The sequence below is a fragment of the Benincasa hispida genome, chromosome 4, assembly GCF_027475165.1.
Source record: "Benincasa hispida cultivar pf3 chromosome 4, pf3_genome.v1.1, whole genome shotgun sequence".
Taxonomy (NCBI): domain Eukaryota; kingdom Viridiplantae; phylum Streptophyta; class Magnoliopsida; order Cucurbitales; family Cucurbitaceae; genus Benincasa; species Benincasa hispida.
In genome coordinates this window covers 6,833,901-6,857,305 of record NC_143481.1, presented here as the reverse complement: position 1 = coordinate 6,857,305, position 23,405 = coordinate 6,833,901, and the positions used below count along the sequence as shown (strand labels likewise).

Below are 23,405 nucleotides of genomic sequence, written 5' to 3'. Positions count from 1 at the left end.
GGGAAGAAAGACATACAATACATACTTGAACTTGATTTGCATGCTTCGTCTTATTTGTACATTAAACTAAAAGAAAAAAAAAAAACTTAAAATCTTCATCAAAATTTCTCACATAGATACATTATACTAACATTAGTTAAATTTTTTTGTTAGGCTTAATTAGAGCAAACACCTTTTACTTAATAACAAAAATTTTCAGTCATATTAGGTCATTGAGATTTTAATTTGAAATACATATAGAGATTAGTGGATGAGTGGTTAGATACACTATTTGAGATGCTTAAGGGTGTATTCATATTACATTTTGAAGTGATCAAATTTGAGGAAAAAAAAATATCGTTTTGAAAATATTGGTGATGTTTGATAACTTCTTAGAAGACGTTTATTTTAAAATGGGTTTTAAAAATAAGTCATTTTGAAGAACATGTTCTAAACCAGATTTTAAGTAAATTGAATTTTGGGTGTTTTGGGGTGAGGGTTGTCAGAAGACTATAATAACCATCTTTTGATACACTAAATACTATTTTATATTCTCATTTGCTATTTTCTTCTCAAATTAAAATAGTTTACATCTCAAACATATATTATTATAATCCAAACTAAAATAATACGTCCCTAAACACAAACTTTTATAACTCAACTATAATAACCTAGGATTATAATAGAATGGGTGTTTTATGTTATATTGAAATTACCAAAATACCCCTCATACTACCCCTCTTCCTTCCACGTTTTGACCTAGCTGAAATTTTCTTCCTCTGGTCTCTCCCTTTCTCATTTTGCCCAAGAACTTCTCACTGAGATCCTACCACCATAGCTTCAACTTGGAGTTAGTTTTAACTGGATTGTTGTTTCTCTTCTTTGCTTGGATTACTTTTGGTGGTATTTTTCCTCTTTTCTGAAATTTGCTTTGGTTTTATGGTGGTTTATTATTATTATCATTATTTTTTTTTCCCGTTGTGCTTTGGTTTGATACGTACCGGTGATTGCAGGAATATGCTTAAGTAATATACTCTAGTGATTTTTGTTTTATTTTATATGTCTACTCAAAAGCAGAAGTGGTGTTTTAGGGATTGGGAAATTGGTCTGCACAAGTTTTATCCATTTCCTTTTTATTTAGTGTTATTCTTCTGTTTGCTGGGATTGAATTGGCTATGGCTATGGCTTCCAAAGACATGAACAACAGGGAAGAATAATTTGTGATGTTGATTTGTGTTGGTGTTTCACTCACAAGGTCTAGTGATGCTTTGGGTTTTGGAGCTGGGATTGTTCTGTTTTTGCTGTTGGAACTAAGGAGAAATTGACTGTTCTTCTTCTTCTTCTTCTTCTTGTTTTGGGTTTCAGAGGATGAAGCCCAAATCTGTTGCTGAAGAAGAAGAAGAAGAAGCAACCCACTTACTAGCTTAGAGCAAATAGATTTGTTAGTTTGAAGAGAAAGATGATCTTGATACACTGCAAATGTCCATAGGATAAGACCCTTCTACTCGCAACAGTTTCTCTATCAGATTGCAATTGCTTTCCTAAAAATACAGAATTACAGTTGCGATTTCCAGTAGTACATAATTCCAGCTTTCTCCTTGAAAATGTAAAAGTTAGGCATCTTTGGATCCAACTTCTTTCTCTTTACAATTTTTGGTTCAACTTAGTTCAGTTTTATTCATTTCCTTTTTACTCTAGTTCTATTTTTTAACTTTCCCTTGACCAGTTTAGGTTTTTGTTATTTGATTTGTAATTTTTTTGTTTAATTTCCAACAAGTTGTTGCTTCTACTTAAATATTTTAAATGGCTAAATATTCCAATTTTAGCAAGTTAATTTAGCATTCTTGTATTTTCTTCACTAGACGATTGTTTCCTTTCGTTTCATTGGTAAAAGTACTGTGGAACTTTTTTTATACGACCCAAACAATATAACAACCATCTACTAGGATCTCTTTCAAAACAATCAACCAAATAATTGTTATCCAAAACACCACAAATAAATCATCAAATAATCATCAAGCGATCAACCAACAAAGGACAACAATATACCACAAAATTATGGAAGACTAAAAACAAAGAGCACACACGAATTATCCATGGAAAACATTTTCAATGTGAAGAGTAAAAACCACCGGACTTGTGAGAAGTCCACCCTTGTCAACTTCTCTTCTTATGATAAAATTAAGGGGAAAAGAACCCAAATCAGTCATACAAAGGTTCACAACCCCCCAATACTTTCATACATAAAAGATGAACACTTGAGAGATAAAAAGAATGAAAATTACCCAGTTTTTCAGATTCTGTTTGCCAGTGACTACGGACAAACTAGAACTCCAAACAACGATCCAACTGTTTAAAACGAGACCCTATATGTCCCAAACATGCTGACCAAATTTCAACACGATCCAAGGGTTCAAACTCTGACAATCGACAACTTTGTGGAAGCTATCGCTGAAAAACAAAACTATTTTTTTCTCTCCGATTTTTTGCTTCTTTTTTCCATTCTTTTTTTTTTTTTCTTAGGTCATCCCCATATCACATAAAAGAAAACCTAGGGCTTACAAGATGGGTCAATCTAAAAATTAACCCCCATTAAGCTCACAAAACACAAGTTTAAAATGAAATCTTGCTTGTGCAACAAGTGGGCTGGACACTGACAACAATCTTCCCCTCCAGCCTAACATGGGGAACGGAAGACACAGTCACATCCATGATCACTTGAACCTCATCCCGACAAGCTTACTACAAAGCTCAACCTTGCTTCTAGGAATTACCTTAGTTAACATTTATGCACTATTCTTGTCGGTGTGAACTTTCTTCAGATTCAATCTTTTCTCTTCAATTACATCTCATAGCCAATGATATCGAATGTCAACGTGTTTGGTATGAGCATGATACAATGAATTATTCCTCAAATCCATAGCACTCTAACTAACGCAAAATATTACATACTCACCTTGCTTTAAACCCAACTCTTGAAGGAACCTTTCAAGCCATAATATCTCATTGCTTGCTTCTACTGCTGCAATATACTCTACCTCAGTTGTGGACAATGCTAAGACATTTTTATAGCTTTGATTTCCATGGGATGGCTTTCCCTAAAGATGTAAACACATAACCTGAGGTATACTTTTTGTTATCAAGATCACTTGCCATGTCTGCATTAGTATAGCCTTCAGGCATAGGTTTGCCACCTCCATAACATAAATTCAATTTAGAGGTATCCCGCAAGTATCTGACCCACTTCACTATTTCCTAATGAGTCTTACCTGGATTGGATAGAAAACAACTCACTAGACTGACTGCATGTGTAATATCATGTCTAGTACACACCATAACATAGATCAAAGAACAAACAACAGAAGAGTAAAGAACAGATGATATAACTTCTTTCTCTTTTTCTTTCTCTGTTGTAGAACAAGCTTTCTTACTTAGCTTAAAGTGAGTTGCTACCGGTGTACTAACAGGCTTAGCATGCTTCATATTGAACCTTTCCAACACTCGTTCAATATACTTCTCCTGGGATAACCACAATTTCCCAGCTTTCCCATCGCGAACAATCTCCATACCTAAGATTTGCTTTGCAGGACTCAAATCTTTCATATCAAATGACTTGGACAAGTCTTTCTTCAAACTTTGAATCATATATATATCTTGTCCAACTATAAACATATCATCTACATATAAAAGAAGAATGATGAAGTTGCCTGCAAGGAACTTTCTAAAATATACACAAGAATCAACTGTAGTTCGTTTATAATCATTGTTTATCATAAATGAATCAAATTTCTTGTACTATTGCTTTGGTGCCTGTCTAAGCTCATAAAGATTCTTCTTCAACTTGCAAACAAGTTTATCTTTCCCTTTTTCTTCAAATCCTTCAGGTTGCTCCATGTAGATCTCTTCATGCAAGTCACCATGTAAAAAAGCAGTTTTTACATCAAGTTGCTCTATCTCAAGATCAAGACTTATTGCTAATCCCAACACTGTTCTGATAGATGTCATTTTGACCACTGGAGAGAAGATCTAATCAAAATCAATGCCCTTTTTTTCTAGTTGCATCCCTTAACCACTAATTTGGTTTTGTACCTTACTATCTTCTCACCATCCTTCTTGTACTTGAAAACCCATATGTTTTTCAATACTTTCTTGCCCATTGGAGGCTTCACCAGCTCATAGGTTCAATTCTTTTCCAGAGAATTTATCTCCTCCTTCATTGCGTCGAGCCACTGGTCTTTTTCATCATGAGACAAAACCTCTTGATAGTTATCTGACTCTTCATCTTCACTAACTAGAATGAGCTATGAGCTTGGATAACTTGTTGAAGGTTTACTCACTCTGATGGACTTTCTGTTGGGGTTGATGTCCTAAACTCTCGTTGGGTTCTGTAGCTTGTAAACACCTGTATTGAACAAACGCTTGTGATGTAATAATATCAGGTATTTTCTTCACTGTTTTCTATGAAACATGAGATGCTTTATTTGATTTACCACAAACCAATAAACTAAGATCCTTGGTTGTCGTTGTAATTTAAACATGTATGTGGAGACATACAAGTGGATCATGCCTTAAGTGATAACCAAAATGGTCTGTAGTATATGGACATAGGAGGGAAACCTTATCCTAGTGACACTACGGATGCAGCTCGCTTTATAGATTGTTACAAGTGTTGCAACTGCTACATATGGTCTGTTCCTGATAATTCACGTAGAGACATGCGAGCGAGGGTGTCCTATACAAAGGAGTTTGTATAAGATCGGACTACGAAGTGTATAGTCTCGTTATATAATGCCGTTCATGACATAGACTTCACTTCACTAGGATGACCATAGGTAACATGATCTTAATCCTAAGTGAGTTGGGAACTTCTGCCTTTGAGGGCGGTCTTTTCATTTGCATGGGTGTGTATGGCTAGATCGCCGACTCAAACCTACCACTTTGAAGATTCGTCTAATTTGGGAGCTGAGAACTCAATTACACAAGATGGAATTCATTCTTTCCTCGAATTAGGGGTAAGTAGATAGATTGCTCCCTTAAGGGTTGATTCTGGGGCTTGAACGATGTGGCGCCACACACCTTCTCATGGCCTAAGAGGTGTCCAATCATAGTAGGACTATGATGTATTTTTCATTAGAGGGATCGGTGGTACTTGAGGAGTTAGATGTAACTATAGGGACAAAATGGTAAATTGGCCCAACTGTACTTACGAGTATCTGTGAAGGGTTATCATACTGTTGATTGTATATCTGATGGACACAGAATATATATCTGTGATGAGAAGAGTGCAGCTATCGGTCTTTAGTGGAGTGCCCGACAGTTAACGGATGGTGGATCTCGTGGCTAAAGAGTTTAGTCAGCTATTCACGTACCATTGGAGCTTCAAGCTACCGGTTCATAAGGTTCCCTTGGTAGCTCAATGGATTCATGTTGAGAGTAAGTTTTTGGGTTAGTTTGAAGTGTTCAAATTGACAAGAGGAGTTTGATTATATATGACATTATTAAACTGGTTCAATTATATATGATATAGTTGACATGATGTATGAGATAGATTAATTGGAGGAAAATGATATAAATATGATTTATATCAAGTAAAAGAGAAAAGAACTATGGTTTAAATATTGCATATGATGTGATATTAAAACTATAGGTTGTAAATATAATATGATAAGTTAGTTATTATATTTATTTATATTAAATCAATTATGAGATAATTGTTGGTGGTTTTCTCCTTAACCGTGCGTGAAAGTAGGGGGTTTTATTTAGTTTTCATAACTGAAGGATAAAATGAAAAATGTTTTCATTTTAAATGAGAATCAAAGAATCGTTGCATCACTTCACAAGAGTACACTACCTATCGTTTAGCTCACGAGAGACTACACGACAGTTCAAAATTTTTGTCTAAACGATCGTGTACATGCGCTGTTGACTAAATGATCGCATGCCTAAGTGAGATTCACTAAACGATCAAGCCACATTACCTAAACGATCGTGCACCTTTTCTGAAGGATCCAGCACAAGTCTATACGATAGACACAAACCTCTCTCACTTGCTTGGTCGTTGAGTGTAATCGTTATTTCCTCATTCCCTCTACCAAATCCAACAGAGCTCACACCTTCTGGATTCTCACTCTGAGAATACCAAGGCCACTGAATAGTGGTGTCCGAGAGGCTGCTTGTTCGTGGAGAAACTATTCGTATGCTAAGCAACAGCGAAAGATTTGGTTAGACGATTGCAGCGACAGCAAGAGGTGCTGATCTAAACGAGAGCAAGAGAAAGACAGACGAAGAGTTCTTCAAAGGTAAGTCTCCCATTCCTTTGTATTTAATTTTTTGAAATCATGCTGATTTGTTCTGAAATGCATAATTTATATGTATGTTTGTGAATGCTTGTAATTATGTCACAATGAATTTGGAACGATCTTACTTCTACTCATAGGTTCTCTTTGATAAGTGTTCATTCACTTTCGAGCCTGAGTATCCTCCATTTGGGGAATAGATTGCTCCTCCTCCTCACGAACTTTTATATGAATCATTTCCTCATATGCATCTTTCTCATGAATTTCTTCATCAAGTGAAGACTCATCAAGATTATCATCATCAACATGATCTGGTACATTACCATCAAGTTGTATCTCATCAACATCATCATGTACATCATCAACATTCTCATTTGTTGGCTGAACAATAGAAGGAATAGAAGTAGAATCATTAGTAGTATAAAAACACCTCTGAAGTAAAAGTATACCTCGTACTAAGAATGTTGATCTGGTACATTACCATCAAGTGAAGACTCAACAAGATCATCATCATCAACATGATCTGGTACATTACCATCAGGTTGTATCTCATCAACATCATCATGTACATCATCAACATTCTCATTTGTCGGCTGAACAACAGGAGTATAAGTAGAATCATTAGTAGTATCAAAACACAACTCCGAAGTAAAAGTATACCCTGCACTAAGAAGATCTGCACCTTTCTCGTGCTTAAAGAATACTACATCTCTACTTCTCACTACCTTTTTCTTTTTTGGATCGTAGAGGTTATAACCATACTTTTCATCCTCATACCCAACACAAAACACATAGATTGGTCTTCTAATCAAGTTTTGATCTATGTTCCTTAGGCACATGCATGTATGCCTTGTTGCCAAAGACTTTGAGATACAAATAAGTAGGATCATGTCCCTTCCACGCTCTCTTTGGAATGTTCAAACCAAGAGGAATTGGTGGAGATCGATTAATTAATACACTGCACATTGTACTGCTTCACCCTAAAATGTCTTAGAAAGATCAGGCATTCTAAGCATACTCCTCACGTTCTCCACAATGGTTCTGTTCATCCTGTCAGTAACTCTATTGTGTTGTGGTGTGCAAGGCTCTGTCTTCTCATGTCTAATGTCAAGTTGTGAACAATAATACTTGAACTCATTTGAAGTATATTACCACCATTGTCAAATCGAAGACACTTCAATTTTCTTTCAGTCTCCCTTTCTACCATGACATGAAATTTCTTAAAAATCTCGAACACTTGGCTTTTTATCTTCAACATATATACCTAAGTTCTTCGAGTAGCATCATCAATAAAAGTGACAAAATATTTATTGCCATCAAGTGACTCCACCTCAATAGGCCCACAAATATCAAAATGTATTAACTCCTAATTTCCTTGCCTTCTGATGGACTTCCCAGAAAAGGAAATTCTATGTTGCATACTTGCCAAACAATGATCACAAGGGTCAGGAGAAAATGTTTTATCAACAGGGATAAAAGATTTACCTGCCAACAATTTAATCCCCTTATCACTCATATACCCAAGCCTTCGATGCCACAAATTTAGAGAATTCTTTCTTCTGCTGCATTCAACTCAGAAGAACATATGCTCAAGTTTGCTTTATACAAAGAGCAACATAACTCACCTTGAGAAACTATTATTGAACCCTTAGACAATTTCCACTTCCCATCACAAAAGGTATGTTGAAATCCTTCTAGATCAAAGACATTTGTAGACAACAAGTTAAGGCGTAAATCGGGAATATGGCACACATTCTTTAATGTAAGCATGCACCCAATACTCATCTTCACACAAATATCATCTAACCTAACTATGCTAGCTGAACTCTCGTTTCCCATCTTCACAATACCAAAATCATAAGATTGATAGGTCAAGAAATATTCCTTTTTGGGAACATAATGGTATGAAGCACCTGGATCTCCACCCACTATGTGTTTGAACTCTTTACATGATGGCACTCACTGGTTGCACAAATCAAGATGACTACATTATCACTCTGAGAAATAATCACTATAACATTTTTATCACCTTCCTCTTTTTGTGAATTTTGCTTCTTACTTTGTTCTTTCTTCGAACGATAGCAAAACTTTTTTATATGGTTAGAGTTGTTACAGTAATGCCATGTCTTAGTCTCTTTGTCTCTAGACTTGGACCTCCCTTTTGAGTTACCACGATCTTTAGGTCTCTTACTATTGTTGCTTCCACGATTCTCAGCAACAAGAGCATGTGAATTATCAACTTCCATCTCCTTCATTCTTATCTCTTCATTGAACATGGTCTATTTGATAACATCCAAAGACAAAACACCTTTTGGAGCAGAGTTACTAATAGCACAACCAAGGTTTCCCAATTGTTCGACAAAGAACTTAACTAAAACAAACCCTACAATTCATCATCAAGATCAATATTCATAGTAATTAATTTATTAATAATATCCTAAAAGTCACTCAAATGCTCAGAAACAGACTTCCCACCTTTCAATTTCAAATTAACAAGTTGTTTGATTAAAGAAGTTTACCCTTCAATTTCAAATTAACAAGTTGCTTGATTAAAGAAGCTTTGTTATGTGCGGTCTTCCTTTCATAAAGACCTTCCAATTTCTTCCACAACTCATATGGATTAGACTTCTTAGACACGTGGTTGAAAATGCTAATATAAAACCATTGCCTAATAGTCACCAAAATTTTTCTCTTTAACATTCCCCAATCTTTTTCTTCCATTTTCTTTGGTTTTGTAGGTTTAGAAATTGTGCCATATGCTTTTATGGTTGTTTCAATTGGATCAAAAAAATCTTTACAATATAACAAACCCTCCATCTGTTGGAGCTAATGCCCTAAATCTCGTAGTTTATGTAGTTTGTAATTGTAAAGTTCAAACAATTTATCTATTTAAAAAAATCTATGGTGTTTTATTTGACATTTAGTAACATTTACCTACAAAACCAATAAACTAACATCCAAGGTTATCTTCTGTAACTTAAACATGTATGTACAGACATACAAGTGGACCATATTTAAGTGATAAGCTAAATGGTCTATAGTAGATGAATGAGGTTAGGTACCTTATCCTTGTGACACTATGAATATGACTCGCTTTGTAAATGTTACAATTATTGTAAAGTTCTACAAATGATCTAATACTAATCATTCATGTAGAGATATGTGAGCGGGGGTGTTATATACAAAAGAGTTTGTATAAGACCGAACCATGAAATGAATAGTATCATTATATAACGTTGTTAATAATAGAGACTTACATTTCACTAGAATGACCAATCGATTAACCAAGCACGGGAGATATTCGCTAAAAAAACATTTTCATTTTTTTGTCCTTTCGTTCTCATGACCTGAATTTTGAGTGAGTTGTGAACTCTTGCTTATGAAGATAGTCATTTGATTTGCATGGGTGAGAGTGGTCAGATCACCGACTCAATATGCCTACAATTTTGGGGATTCGTCTGATTGGGGAGCTAGGAACACAGCTACACAAGATGGAATTCACTATTCCTTAATATCAGGGTAAGTAAATAAATTACTCCCTTAAGGGCTTATTCTGGGGCTTGAACAATGTGGCACCACACCGTCTCTTGGCTCGAGAGTGGTTTGGTCATAATTAGACTATGACTTATTGATGAAAAATAGGAAAAGAAAGAGACCAACATAGTTTACGTGGAAACTTTAGAACAGAGAGAAAAACCACGATACAGACCTTTTTCTTATTATTTTTTTAATTGATACACTGAATACAAGAGAACAGGATGAATAAATAGAAGTAGAGAGTCTTAAGGTAAGAGACAATTACAATAATACCCCTAGGGTAAAACCCTACTTTCAACATTCCCTTTTAAGTTGGTGCATAAATATCAATAAAACCCAACTTGCTAATACAGTAGTCAAAATTTGGTCTCAGTAACCCCTTGGTGAGAACATCTGCCACTTGTTGACTTGCGTTTGATGAGGTGAGTCGCTATAAGAATGGTATCTCCCCACAAGTAGGACGGAAGAGTGGCAGACAACATTAAGGATCGGGCAACTTCCACCATGACGATTTTTACGTTCGGCTACTCCATTTTGTTGGGGAGTATAAGCACACGAGCTCTGGTGGACAATTCCCTTAGACACAAGAAAGTCATGGAAAGAGGTGTTAAAGAACTCTCATCCATTATCACTCCTCAAAATCCTAATCTTGGCATGAAACTGGGTTTCAACCATATTATAAAATTGTTGAAAGATGGAAGAGACCTTAGACTGATCAGTAAGTTAGAACACCCAAGTGAGGCGTGTGTGGTCGTCTATGAAAGTGATGAACCAACATTTACCAGTTGAGGTAATAGTAGATAAGGGTCCCCAGACGTTACTATGAATGAGGGAAAAAGGACTGGATGGCTTATAAGGTTGAGAACGAAAAGTAATACGACTTTGTTTGGCACAAATACATACATCACAATTTAGAGACGCTATGTTAATATTTCGGAATAACTGCAGAAATAAATATTTCATATATTGAAAGTTTGGATGTCCTAAATGATAATGCCATAACATAAAGTCATTTTCGGAAGTAAAAAACTTTACAGACATAAAACCAGTTCTATGATCCCTCCTAGAAGAAGCATTGTCAGAAAGGAAGTAGAGCTCCCTATTGTGCCGGGCAGTGTCAATGTCATCCTCGACTTCTGATCCTGAAACAAAAGAGAATTTGGTGAGAAAATGGCCTTACAGTTCAGATCTCTTGTAATTTTACTAATTGATAAAAGATTATTAGGGATTTTAGGCACATGAAGTGTATCACGTAGTACTAAACCATCAAAGGGAGAGGTATTTCCTTTCCATGCAACCGGGGCAAAAGACCCGTCTGCAATTCTAATACGTTCGTGCCCCGCACTCGAACAATATGAAAAAAACAATTCTGAAGAACTGGTGAGATGATATGTGGCCCCTGAATATGCAATCCAGAGTTTCCTACCATTAATGCTAATAAGACCAAAAGATGGAAATGTACCTGATTGCGCAATGGCACTCACCCCAACATCACTCAAATTGGTCTTATTATTGGTTGAGGATTGATGCTATGTATTCTCATTAACTGAGTCACTTACGAGTGCACACCCAGAGTTTGATTTGTCATGTGATTTTCGTCTCCTATTGTTTGGGGGCCTAATGTGCAGCTTCCAACATTGGTCCTTTGTATGCCACGACTTCTTACAATGCTCACAGATAGGTGTGGGCTTTTTTATCACTGTTGGAACTAGACGCCTTTGTAACAAAGGCTGATGCATCAGTGGAAACGGCCACAAGATTGTTCATAGCATGTGATCGATCCTCTTCCAGTCGAACCTCTGAACAAACTTCTCTGAGAGAAGGAGTAGGTCGTTGACCCAATATGCGACTCCGAACACTGTCAAATTTTGGGTTTAATCTAGCCAAAAACACATACACCCGATCTGCCTCTTCAAGTTCAAGTACTGGGCCCCATCTTGTGCGTAGTTCCATAAAATCTCTCGAAAAAGATCCATCTCTTGCCAATATACTAATAATTTATTAAAGTAGGAAGTAACATCCATGGTCCCTTGTTTGTATTCATGGACATGTTTGTGTAACGTGTATAACCGAGATGCGTTCTGTCGCTTCGAGTACAGATCCCTGGCTGCCTCCCAGATATCTTTAGTATTTTCTGTATATAGTAAGGGCGGCCAATTTGTGGCTTCATACTATTGATGAGGATAGACTGTAATAGAGAATTCTCTCCTTTCCAGATTCTTTCTTGAGGATCGCCTGGGATAGGTTTCAGAATTTCTCCTGTCAGATACCCGAATTTGTGCCTTCCTTCTAGGGCCATTCTGATCGACTAGGACCAGGAAAAATAATTCTCCCCATTCAGTTTTTCTCTTACCAGAAATCCTGCAGTATTTCCCATTGAGCCAGTTAAGTAATTTGTATTGGGCAAAATAAAGAACGAATTTACCGAATTCTCTGTGGTGACTGATTGAGGGTTTGGACCAAGGGCTGTTTCCAAATATGGAATCTACATTTGAAGATAGGCTAATCTACGTCAAACATTGTCAAGGTACTGAGCCGACCCACCCTGATTTGGTCCCGCTGGAAAAGCGCCTTCGACTGACGGCTGGTTGGAAGTGGAACCAACTGGGTATATTGAAATCTGTTTGACCGATGGCTAGTTGGGCGCGGAACCATCTGGGTACGCTGGAATGGGGGCATCGATCGAAGAGAAATGGACCGGAGGCAGCGGTGCTTGGAAGGACTGATCTTGTGTCGGGTTAGCGGCTCGGATCCGCGCCTGGGAGAAACGCAGCTGGACAGGGACAGACTCGATCGACTGGTTCGGTTCTACTTGGATCCGCGCCTGGGAGAAATGTGACTGGACAGAGACAAAATCGTGCGGCATGGTCGATTCTTCTCGGATCGGCTCCCAAATCGACTGCAGCTGGACAACAAAGGGAATGGCCAGCAATTCGTGCAGCATGGTCGGCGCGAACGACGGTCTTTGTGGCCCAATCTCACGATTCTCTCCTTCGAAGGGACCCCCGATCGACGTCGACGACGCTTACTATGGTGGTTGGACGGCGACAATGGTGGCAGGAAGAAGTTGTGGTAGGGCAGATTGAAGATATTCTTTTACAGTCTCTTGGATAACAATTTTCATGTCCATGATTGAAGCTTCGTCTGTAAAGGATGTCTGTGGTTGGTTCTCATCAATGACGGCTACGATTTCGTCGCCATTCTCTAATACCATGATGAAAAAAAAGGAAAAAAAAAGAGACCAACACAGTTTACGTGGAAATCCTAGAACAGGGAGAAAAACCACGATACAGACCTTTTTCTTATTATTATTTTAATTGATATACTGAATACAAGAGAACATGATGAATAAATAAACAGTAGAGAGCCCTAGGGTAAAAGACAATTACAATAATATCCCTAGGGTAGAACCCTACTTTCAACACTTATTGTTCATTAGAGGGATCGATGGTACTTAAAGAGTTAGATGTAATTATAGGGGCTCGATGGTACTTGAAGAGTTAGATGTAATTATAGGGGCAAAATGATAATTTTGGCTCAACTGTACTTACGAGCAATTTGTAAAGGATTATCACACTGTTGACTGGTTATATCCAATGAACACAGAAATATAATATAGTGCGAAGAGTGCAACTCTCCAATTTTAATAAAGTTGTTGGGGTTGATGCCCTAAAGTCTCGTGTCCTGTAGTTTGTAAACAGGTTGTACGAATGCTTGTGATGTATAATGTATGATATTTTACTTCACTTCTTGATTTTGCTTAGTTGTTTGCTTTATTTACTTTACCACAAACCAATAAACCTAAAACCTTGGTTATCTATATGTAACTTAAGCATGTATGTGATGACATATAAGTGGATTATGTCTTAAGTGATAACCAAAACGGTCTGTAGTATATAGATATAGAAGGAAAACCTTATCCTAGTAACACTACGGATGCGGCTCGCTTTGTGGAATGGTCACAAGTGTTGTGATTTGTCATAGATGGTCTGATTCTGATAATTCATGTAGGGGACATGCGAGCGGGGGTATCCTATACAAAGAGTTTGTATAAGACCTGACCACGAAGTGTCAATGTCTCGTTATATAACACCGTTCATGATAGAGACTTCACTTCACTAAGATGACCATAGGTAACATGACCTCAATCTTGAGTGAGTTGAGAATTCCTGCCATTGAGGGTGGCTCTTTGATTTGTATGGGTGTGAGTGGCGAGGTCACCGACTCAAACCTACCATTTTGGGGATTCGTCTGATTTAGGAGATGAGAACTCAGCTACATAAGATTGAATTCACTCCTTCCCCGAAGTAGTGGCAAGTAGATAGATAGTTCCCTTAAAGGCTGATTTTAGGACTTGAACAATGTGGTACCACACACCTTCTTTTAGCTCGAGAGGTGTTCATACATAGTTGGACTATGTTGTATTGTTCATTAGAGGAATTAGTGGTACTTAAGGAGTGAGATGTAACTACAGGGGCAAAATGGTAAATTGGTCCAGCTGTACTTACGAGCATCTGTGAAGGGTCATCGTACTCATGATTGGTTATATCCGATGGACACATAAATATATTTGTGGTAAGAAGAGTTCAGCTATTGGTCTTTAGTGGAATGCCTAACTGTTAACGGATGGTGGATCTCGTGGCTAAAGAGTTTAGTTAGCTATTCATGTATCGTTGGAGCTTCGAGCCACAAGTCCATAAGGTCCCCTTGGTAGCTTGTATAAAGTCGAGAATAAGTTTTTGGGTCAGTTTGAAATGTTCAAACTGACAAGAGGGAGTTCGATTATATATGATATAATTGAACTAATTAATTATATATGATATAATTGACTAAATGTATGAGATACATTATTATGAAGGAAATTAGATATAAAAATGATTTATATCAAGTGAGGAGAAATTACTATAGTAGATATATGATATCAAACTATAGGTTAAGAATATAATATGATTATATTCATTTATTAATTAATTAGTTGGTTATATGATAATTGACCGGGAATTTCTCCTAAATTGTGCGAAAGTGGGAAGATCAATTTCGGTTATTGTAACTGAAGAATAAAATGAAAATTGGCTTCATTTTGCAAAGAATTCGAAAAAATCGCTAATGGTATGGAAACTTCACGATCGCTTAGTTGAAAGCCTATATGATAACGCCCATCGCCTAAACGACCGCACACCTACACACTAAATGATCGCACACGTTCTCTAAACAATCACTCACCTTCTCTAAACGATCGCTTAGCAGGCCGAGCTTTTCTAAACGATCGCTTACATATTACTAGACGATCGCGTAGTAAAACCTACACAAGTACCTTTCTCTAAGCGACAAGCACCCGACTATACGATAGCTATATCCCACTTGCTTGTTGTTCTACACGATCGTCCTTTCCTCCTTCTTCTACCAATTCCATCAAAATCCACTCTTTGGATTCTCACTTTGAGAATACTAAGGGCTTCGAGTGGTAGTGTCGTCCCCGGTCGTACTTGTTCGTGTGCTGTCGTTCGTGTAGACGATCATGTTGTTAAGTGACTGATTGCTGGGCGATAAGGATGTAAAGGAGTCACTTCCACTGGATTGAGTTCGAGTGACGATAGTCTTCAACTGGTATGTTTACTCAATTTGTTGTATTTTATTTGTCAAAACATGCCTATAATTAGTGTTAAAATGCATACCTATTTGTTAGAATGTGTGTGTGGTAATTCGGTCACAATGAAATAGGAAAGATCCGAACGCGCTCATGGATAATCTTGTTTAAGAGTTTCTTCAGGAGTAACTGACAGTTGATGGATGTTGAGTAATTTAATTAAAGAGGAATACAGAAGGCTCACTTGTGTTGGTGTCCACATTGGTTTTTGGTTCTGCTTGAGTTTCAATTGGAGAGTTTGTGATCAATTGGAAAGGATTTCGTGAAGTTTAATTTTTTATCCAAGGGTAAGTAAAATTCTAAACCCTAATCTTCCTTTTCTATTGAATTCAAAAGCATGTTGTAAAACTTTTATAAAATGCATAATGTGTTTCTCTGTAATTATAAATCTGTGAAATTAAAATTGAGACACGATCCGCACTTTCGCATCGAACATCACAGTCCTTCAATTGGTATCAGAGCGACGTTCTTGGTCTCAATTTTAATTTATCCAAAACTAAAATTCGTTTAATGGTGGGTTGCATTACTGTACTACGTTTCATGTTGATGAATGTATAGTTTTGCAATTATAGATGTTTTGAGATTGGACTGTGTAGAATTTACTACTTTATTTTACAAATTGGTTCGTAAGAGCCTGTTGTTTTGGACATTAATATGCAATCAAGTTTGTATATTTATTGCCAGTCTCGTTCGTGGTTTTCTTGACGACTTTCTGGAGAAAATGAGACCCAAATCGGAGCAAATTTAATTGTTCTCCAAAACACCACAAATAACTTTGTGAAAGTCATCGTTGAAAAATCGAACTACTATCTTTCTCTCCGATTTACTGCCTCTTTTTTCACTCTTTTTCCTTAGGTCATCCTCATATCATAAAAGAAAACCTAGAGCCTACAAGACGAGTCAATCTAAAAATCAACCCCAATTGAGTTCACAAGATACAAGTTTAAAATAAAGTCTTTCTTGTGCAACAAATGGGCTGGACACCCACAACATTTTTACGTTCAAATTTGTTCTTTGTTAATTTATCATGAGCTAAACTCTGTCTTGAATTCAAATAAAACAAAGTAATTTTTGCTCAATTTCATATGTTGGGTTGCTTCTATTAATTCGTAATTCTTCATTCTTATTACGATAACCTAGATTAGGAGTCTAATATCGACCGAGTTAGCGACAGCGTACAACTGTGTTATTTCTAGTTTTTGAAAGATCAGAAACTTCTCTCCATTATTTAGATAAGTAATTTGAAATTTGAAAATGATCACAAGTTTCATCTAGCACATTCTTCATCCACTTAACATGCCTCACCTACTTGGAACCTTTGTGGGTAAATCTCAATGGGGTTTTCCTTTAGAAATTTTGGCCAAAGAGACATAGTTGCATCTACTGATTTTTGTTCTATTTACATGTGTGAACAATGCTTATTTTGGTAGTAAATTATGAGATCATCGTACTTTTTTTTGACTTTGTCATATTCTGTTGTTTGTTATGGTCGTATTTTTCCTATCATTGACATGTTTATGGAATCTTGACTGGTTTTATATAAGGCTTATAATTATTGTTGGAATTATTTGGTTAGGAGATTTTAATCCATATATATGTCCATTTTTGAGTTGTTAATCCATATATATTGATTTTCATCATAAGAGTCGTGAATCCCTCTCGAAATTTATGCAATCTTTTTGGACAAGGATCTTGATAGTGTTGTAAAGCCTTATGATGGCGACGAGATGCTATTATCTTCAACTGATGAAAGAAATCATGGGGACGTTAATGAAGAAATGGAGGTTCAGTTTGTGAAATGGAGATAAATGAAGAACCTGATCGAATTGCACAACTTCTTATGTCTAGTTGATATTATATTATCTAGGAAAGATTATTGATAACGGGCGAAAATACACGTTATTACAGCGCAAAGTTATAAAACAATGAAGGAATGCGATGGTAAAAATATATGAAATTGCGTCCAAAAGCGTTAAGTTTATAACATTGCGATCGCATGCGTCCATCGCATTAAAAACAGTTAACTTATGTATTTTGTGCAGAAAATGCGTTGGCGCAAGGTGGAAATGCGATCCGAAGAAATTAACGTCCGAGCGCATTAAGAGATTGCGACCACAAGGCTATATGATCATATGCGCTCGCGAAAATCTGCTCAAGAAGGTGGCCGCATAAAGCTGGCGCATCAAGGTGAAAGCTTAATAAATCACGATGGGACAGAAAGCTGATGACGGTCGATTCCGAATTAAGTTGACAAATCGTTAACGACACACTATAGCAAGTACACTCAACTTTTCGGTGACAAATATTCGGCGCATCAGATAGAGAATTATTGACATCCCATCAGTGTAATCATTCGAGAGAAAAAGTTCTTCACCTTGAAGCTCTATAAATACCGAAGGCCACCTTCATTGAAAGAGTTCGCTCAGTTTAGAGAGTTCACCATATAGACGATAGTTAGCCTTGTTCTTAGTTTCTTATACTTAGAAGGCGGAAGCGAGAAAAGGGAAAAGATGCAGGGAGATTGTCCTGGTCAGCTCGAAAGAGTGCCAGTGAGCGTGGAAACCAGAGAGAGGGCTGACTCTTGCGAGAGCAGAAATATCTTTTGAGCTAAGTAGAGAAGAACAGTGTAAAAGCCTTGGGAAGCAAGAAATTGCTTCCAGGCTCTTTATCTTTATTTCACATTGTCATTTTGTACTTCAATTTCATATTTAGAATGGAACTTGCATTTCTACATCTGTTCACTCTCTTTAAAATACACATGAGTAGCTAAAACTGTCGAATGGTTTGAGAAGTACTTAGCTAACATGACCTAGGATCTTCATTGCATGCGATCATCTTGTCTTATGTTGCGTCCATCACCCCTTTAGAGCTACTCGAGAGAGAGTCTAAAGAAAGAACCTAAGACTTGAGAGAGCTAAGTTAGAATCTAGACTTGAGAAAGCAATATTAGATCTACATAAGCAAGAGATAGAGACTTAGAGATAAGCTCTGTTTGCCAACATGCATTGCATGCACCGTAAAGATAGGATATGGTAGTATGTGGTCGCCTTGTGTATGTGCGTGCCATTCATCATCGCATAGATAGGAATAGAGGCTTAGATGTAAGTCCTATAGACATCATCACATACATCGCATGCGTTCTAAAATTAGAAGTCGTAGCATTTGCATTGAGAGATGACTTGTTGTTGTATGTATATAGCATGATCGCATAACATGAACACAATCCTAGGAAGTGTTAGTTAAATCCCTTCTCAACTCGTTCCCCTGCATACTCATAGCATCTTTTGTATTATTAACTCTTTTCTCAACTTCGCCGCATAAACTTTACACTTTAAGCAACCAACCTACCAACGCATTGTTTTATTTGTTACCGCAAAGTAATAAAAAATTACCATCGCATTATGTTTCCTTAGTCTCTGTGTTCGACCCTGGGCTTACCAGGAAACTCAGTAGGATTTATACTTGGGTCTTGCTGAGAAAACTTGCATGCACAACGCATACTCCACCTTCGCATTCTACTCCATTATTTCATCGCAATAACAAAACGCATCAATTATTATTATTTATGTTTTGTTGTTGGAGATCAATTATATTTTTTATGATTATGTGTTTACATTTTAAGATTTTTGTGCTTCTAAAATTGAATTGTCCAAAAAAAATTTAAAACAATGAAATTAATGTTTAGTTTTAACTTCAATAATTTTAAGTTTCTAAAAAAAAGTTGGATAATTTCAAGACAACATGTAATTAATTTAAAATATATTTCTTTTTAAAAAATCAAATATATGTGTTTCTTTATGAATTAATTCATAGTGTTGAATAATCATTTAAGGTAATTTGATTTAAGTATAAACATTTTTTTGTATAGAACAAACGAAATAAAATTATGTATACAAAATATTTATGAAAAAAATATATCCAGTGTTTAAAAAAGATTGTATTCTTGAAAAACACTTTTTTTTACGATCCAAATGCAGCCTAATTCAATATGAAGGGTAAAAATGTAAAAACGAATTAAAGAGCTACACACATTCAATCCGATAAGACATTTTTCATTAAAAACTAAAAATAGAAGATTTTCAAATCTCAATACAATTTCTCTAAAAACAAGGCTGCTAAGGAATTGGGCCATAAAGCCCAATGGCCAGCCCGAGGGCTAATGGGCTTAATTCTTAACAAACAGTTCAAGGCGTGAAATTGCTCTGACTATGAGATCGAGATTAGGATTTCGAAGAAACCCTCCATTCTTCGTGGTTTAAAGTTTGAACTTGAAGGCAGTGGAACTGGAGATGCTGCTCGGAATTTGAAGCGAATTTAGATGCCCATGGTTTGAAACTGAAGCAAATCGAAGTGGCCGCAGCTTAGACTACAATGGAGTGTGTAGTTCAGGGCATAATCGAGACCCAGGCAAGTTCCTTTTTCCTTTTTCATTTCTCATTAATTTTCTTCTAGGTTTTCCTTCTCCGGAAATTTCCCTTGTTTCATTTTACAAAGTTTAATTTATCTATTCTTGAAATCTACTCAACCCTTTGATTCTTCGTTTTCATAAGATCTTGAAAGAAGTAGTTATGTTATAGTTGACCCCTGCATCGATGTCTTCCTGCATTCTGGTAGTGCCTGCTATTCTTTATGACTATTATCTGTTATTGTCTACCACTTTCAATGGAGGTTACTTTTTCTCTTGGTTATTCCTTTCTTGACAGTGGCGATAAGTTTTGTGCGTTGGACTTTTATTGACAGTTTGATTGTGCAGCACGTCGAAGCCCTTGAGATACTTCTGCAAGGTATCTGCGGCGTTCCTAGAGAAAGATTGAGGCTCCATGAAATATGCCTAAAAAGTGGACCTAGCCTAGGTATCCATGTGTTTCTTTATCCTACTAGTTCGTATTTTGCTTTCTCAGCATCTGATGGTACTTTTATCTTAGTTTTTTTTACCCATGATTTCAATATAGTATGTTTGATGATACAATATTTTAATTTACCTTCGCTCATTGACTTAAGCTTTTGGACCAATCGGTGATTTAACACGATATCATAGCACTAGTCCAGAGCTCCTGTAGTCAAACCCCTTCAATGTGATTTCCTCTCCAATTAATATCGATATCCATTTGTTGGGACTTCTACATATTTTAAACTCACAAACGAGGAGTGTTAGATGATGCAATATTTAAATTTACTTTCACCCAACAGCTTAAGTTTTAGATCAATCGTGATTTAACAGAGTGATTGATACGAGTAGCATTTCTCCAAGTAAACTGGAGACTGGTTTGCTTTTATAATACCATGTCTTATTTTGTAATCTTTTGGCATGATGTTAGGTGCTGTAGCTTCGGAGATTCGGATTTTATGTGACCTTGAGCAGGCTGAACCGACATGGTATAAATTGATCTTTTGTAGTAATGGGGTGTTATTTACTTTGGACTTGGAGCTAATTGAACTGATCAGAACTGTCCCCATGAGTTTTTAGGACGGTTAAACATATTGGAGGGGCAATAAGAGGTGCAGGTGCTGAACAACTCTCTGTTCTGGTTAGGACAATGGTAGAAAGCAAAGTTAGCAAGAATGTACTTCGTCTATTCTATGCACTTGGCTATAAGTTAGACCATGAGCTGCTGAGAGTTGGTTTTGCTTTCCGCTTCCACCGAGGTGCCCACATAACGGTGACAGTTTCATCAGTTAATAAGATGTTAAAGCTACATTCAACTGATGAGGCTGTACCTGTTACACCTGGTATACAGCTGGTTGAAGTGACAGCCCCAGCAACTTCTGATAACTATTCTGAAGTAGCGGGTGCAGTGTCGACTTTCTGTGAATATCTTGCACCGTAAGTACTTCTATTGCTCTGTCTTGGATTAAATTTTTTTGCAAGTGAACAATTCAGTTGTTACATATTCAATAACCTATCTCATACACTGGAGCTGTGGATTGCTGATATTGACTTGAGAAATTCCTCTTTAGGTGTACGTGTGTCATCTTGCTTCATTTGAACATGAAACAATCTACTAATATAGATCATAATTTGGATGTTGTTGAATTGTTTTGCATTGACCTGGGCCAGTGTTTTGAAAAGCTCACTGAGGTGCCTTGGCACAGCATTTTGCACCTCACTTCAAAGAAGCTAGTCTCCTTAAATGAATCCCACTCATGGCTTGCGCCTCAATGCCTCAAACATGATTTCCTACTTTCTTTTTAATTTGTACTTTTTGAATAAGAAATGCAAGAACATTCTTACCATCTTGAATAAAAGCTTTATCTTTCTAATCATTTTATCCTCTCATAATCATCGTACAAATTTCCTTCATATACTAATTAAAAAAAAAATCCCATGCTTAAGCTTAAGCCTAGGACGGCAAGCACCTTGAGCTTTAAAAAACACTGACCAGGCAATAAGTCACTAGTCACTGGATGCTTTTGCATCGTGATCACTACAAATATTGTTACTATTCTCCAGAATAGTAACTATATTTGTAGGGTTTAGAAAGCTCAAATAATGAATTGTATTTGTGGTATAGCTCGAATTAAAAATCATATCCCAAATGTGCATGTCTTTAGCTTATTGCTTGTAATTTATAAAGAGCGACAAAATCAAGCTTTCCTCTCTTACTTGTACAGGCTGCTGCATTTGTCAAAACCGGGAATATCTACAGGTGTTGTTCCTACTGCTGCAGCAGCTGCAGCATCTCTTCTATCAGATGGTGCAGGAACAACAATGTAGATGGTTTGTTTTGATGCCAACAATTATTTTGAAGGTTCGTTAGATCGATTGTTTTCTTGGCATTGAAGTTCTTCATCCATGTCTTTTTCAGCCTTGAAATAAAAGGTTCTTGGTTCTGACGTGATGGAAAAATAGGATTTGAATTATGGATTTGGCAGTAAGCTCTGCAAAAGTTGAGAAGTTAACCATAACTTGATCTCAAAAAGATTTCCTCATTGAGTTGAAAGTAGCTAGCCTGTAGCATATCTTGTTGATGTCTTAAAAAAAGGAATGAAGCTCATATTTATGTAAATATCTTCAACTACCAGATCAACTCCACTTGTTCAGAATCTTTTAATCTAAATGATTGGAGAATTATACAGCATTTTGAATTTGGGATTTTTCTTGTGTACATATTTTTATTCATGGGTTAGAATGGAAAATTTGAATGGTTATTTGATAATAATTAGTTTTTTATTTTTTAAAAATAAGCTTGAAAATACTAATTCCATCTATTGATTTATTCGGTTCATTGTCACTTTTAGGAGTTATTTAAAATCTAAAAAGTTAAGGTTGTCTGTGAAAATTAAGTCTATAAACACTATTTTCATCTTCAAATTTCTTTCTACTTTTTATCAATGGATTAAAAATTAAGTTAAAATTTGAAAACTATGAAAAGTTATTTTTATAAACTTATCTTTGTTAAAGCGAAATGATTACAAACGTAGTTAAATTTTAAAACTTAAAAAAAAAAAGAAGTAGAAACTTAATTTTGTTTATGTAATTTGGTTAAAAATTTAGGCCTTAAATGTTTTTTTTTTTTTTTCTTTTTTTAAGAATTTAATTCAGCAGAATCAAAGCGGCGTAATAATAATTTTAGAAAATAAGACCAAAGGGTCGAACTAATTAAAAAATGAGGAGTTGAAATGAAATGTTTTCGGTTTAAGTTTGAAAAGAAGTCTCAAAAGACAAGAAGTCAAAATTTTAAATAATTATTACTTCAAACCGTCTCTATTGACATTGAAAAATCAAATGCCACGTAACCAAATAACATGCTTTAAAATTAAGTAAATATAATTAATGTCGAATATAATAAGTCAATCTCCAAATATTCCTTTAAACTAAAAGAATCTTTGAGCCATAGATTTTTTATGCTTTTCTTTCTTAATCAATTTTTACTTTTCTTTTCTTTTCTTTTCTCTTTTTTTTTTTAAAGGAAATATATTTGTGCATTGATAATTTATAAATGATG

General features: G+C 36.1%; 1 protein-coding gene across 3 annotated transcripts; it reads left to right on the top strand.

The window, feature by feature from the left end:
• Positions 1–761: 761 nt before the first annotated feature.
• On the top strand, positions 762–22,554 carry LOC120075698 (mediator of RNA polymerase II transcription subunit). Of its 3 annotated transcripts, XM_090313398.1 has the most exons (7): positions 764–882; positions 6,084–6,278; positions 19,643–19,866; positions 20,213–20,312; positions 20,778–20,835; positions 20,927–21,283; positions 22,072–22,554. In XM_090313398.1, the coding sequence occupies exons 3-7, from the start codon at positions 19,831–19,833 to the stop codon at positions 22,172–22,174; spliced, it is 654 nt and encodes a 217-aa protein (XP_090169524.1). In that variant the 5' UTR covers positions 764–882; positions 6,084–6,278; positions 19,643–19,830; the 3' UTR covers positions 22,175–22,554. The 3 variants fall into 3 exon arrangements, with proteins under 3 accessions (XP_038885244.1, XP_090169524.1, XP_090169523.1); XM_039029316.2 differs by lacking the exon at positions 6,084–6,278 and having other exon boundaries at positions 762–882; XM_090313397.1 differs by lacking the exons at positions 764–882; positions 6,084–6,278 and having other exon boundaries at positions 19,226–19,866.
• Positions 22,555–23,405: the final 851 nt, after the last annotated feature.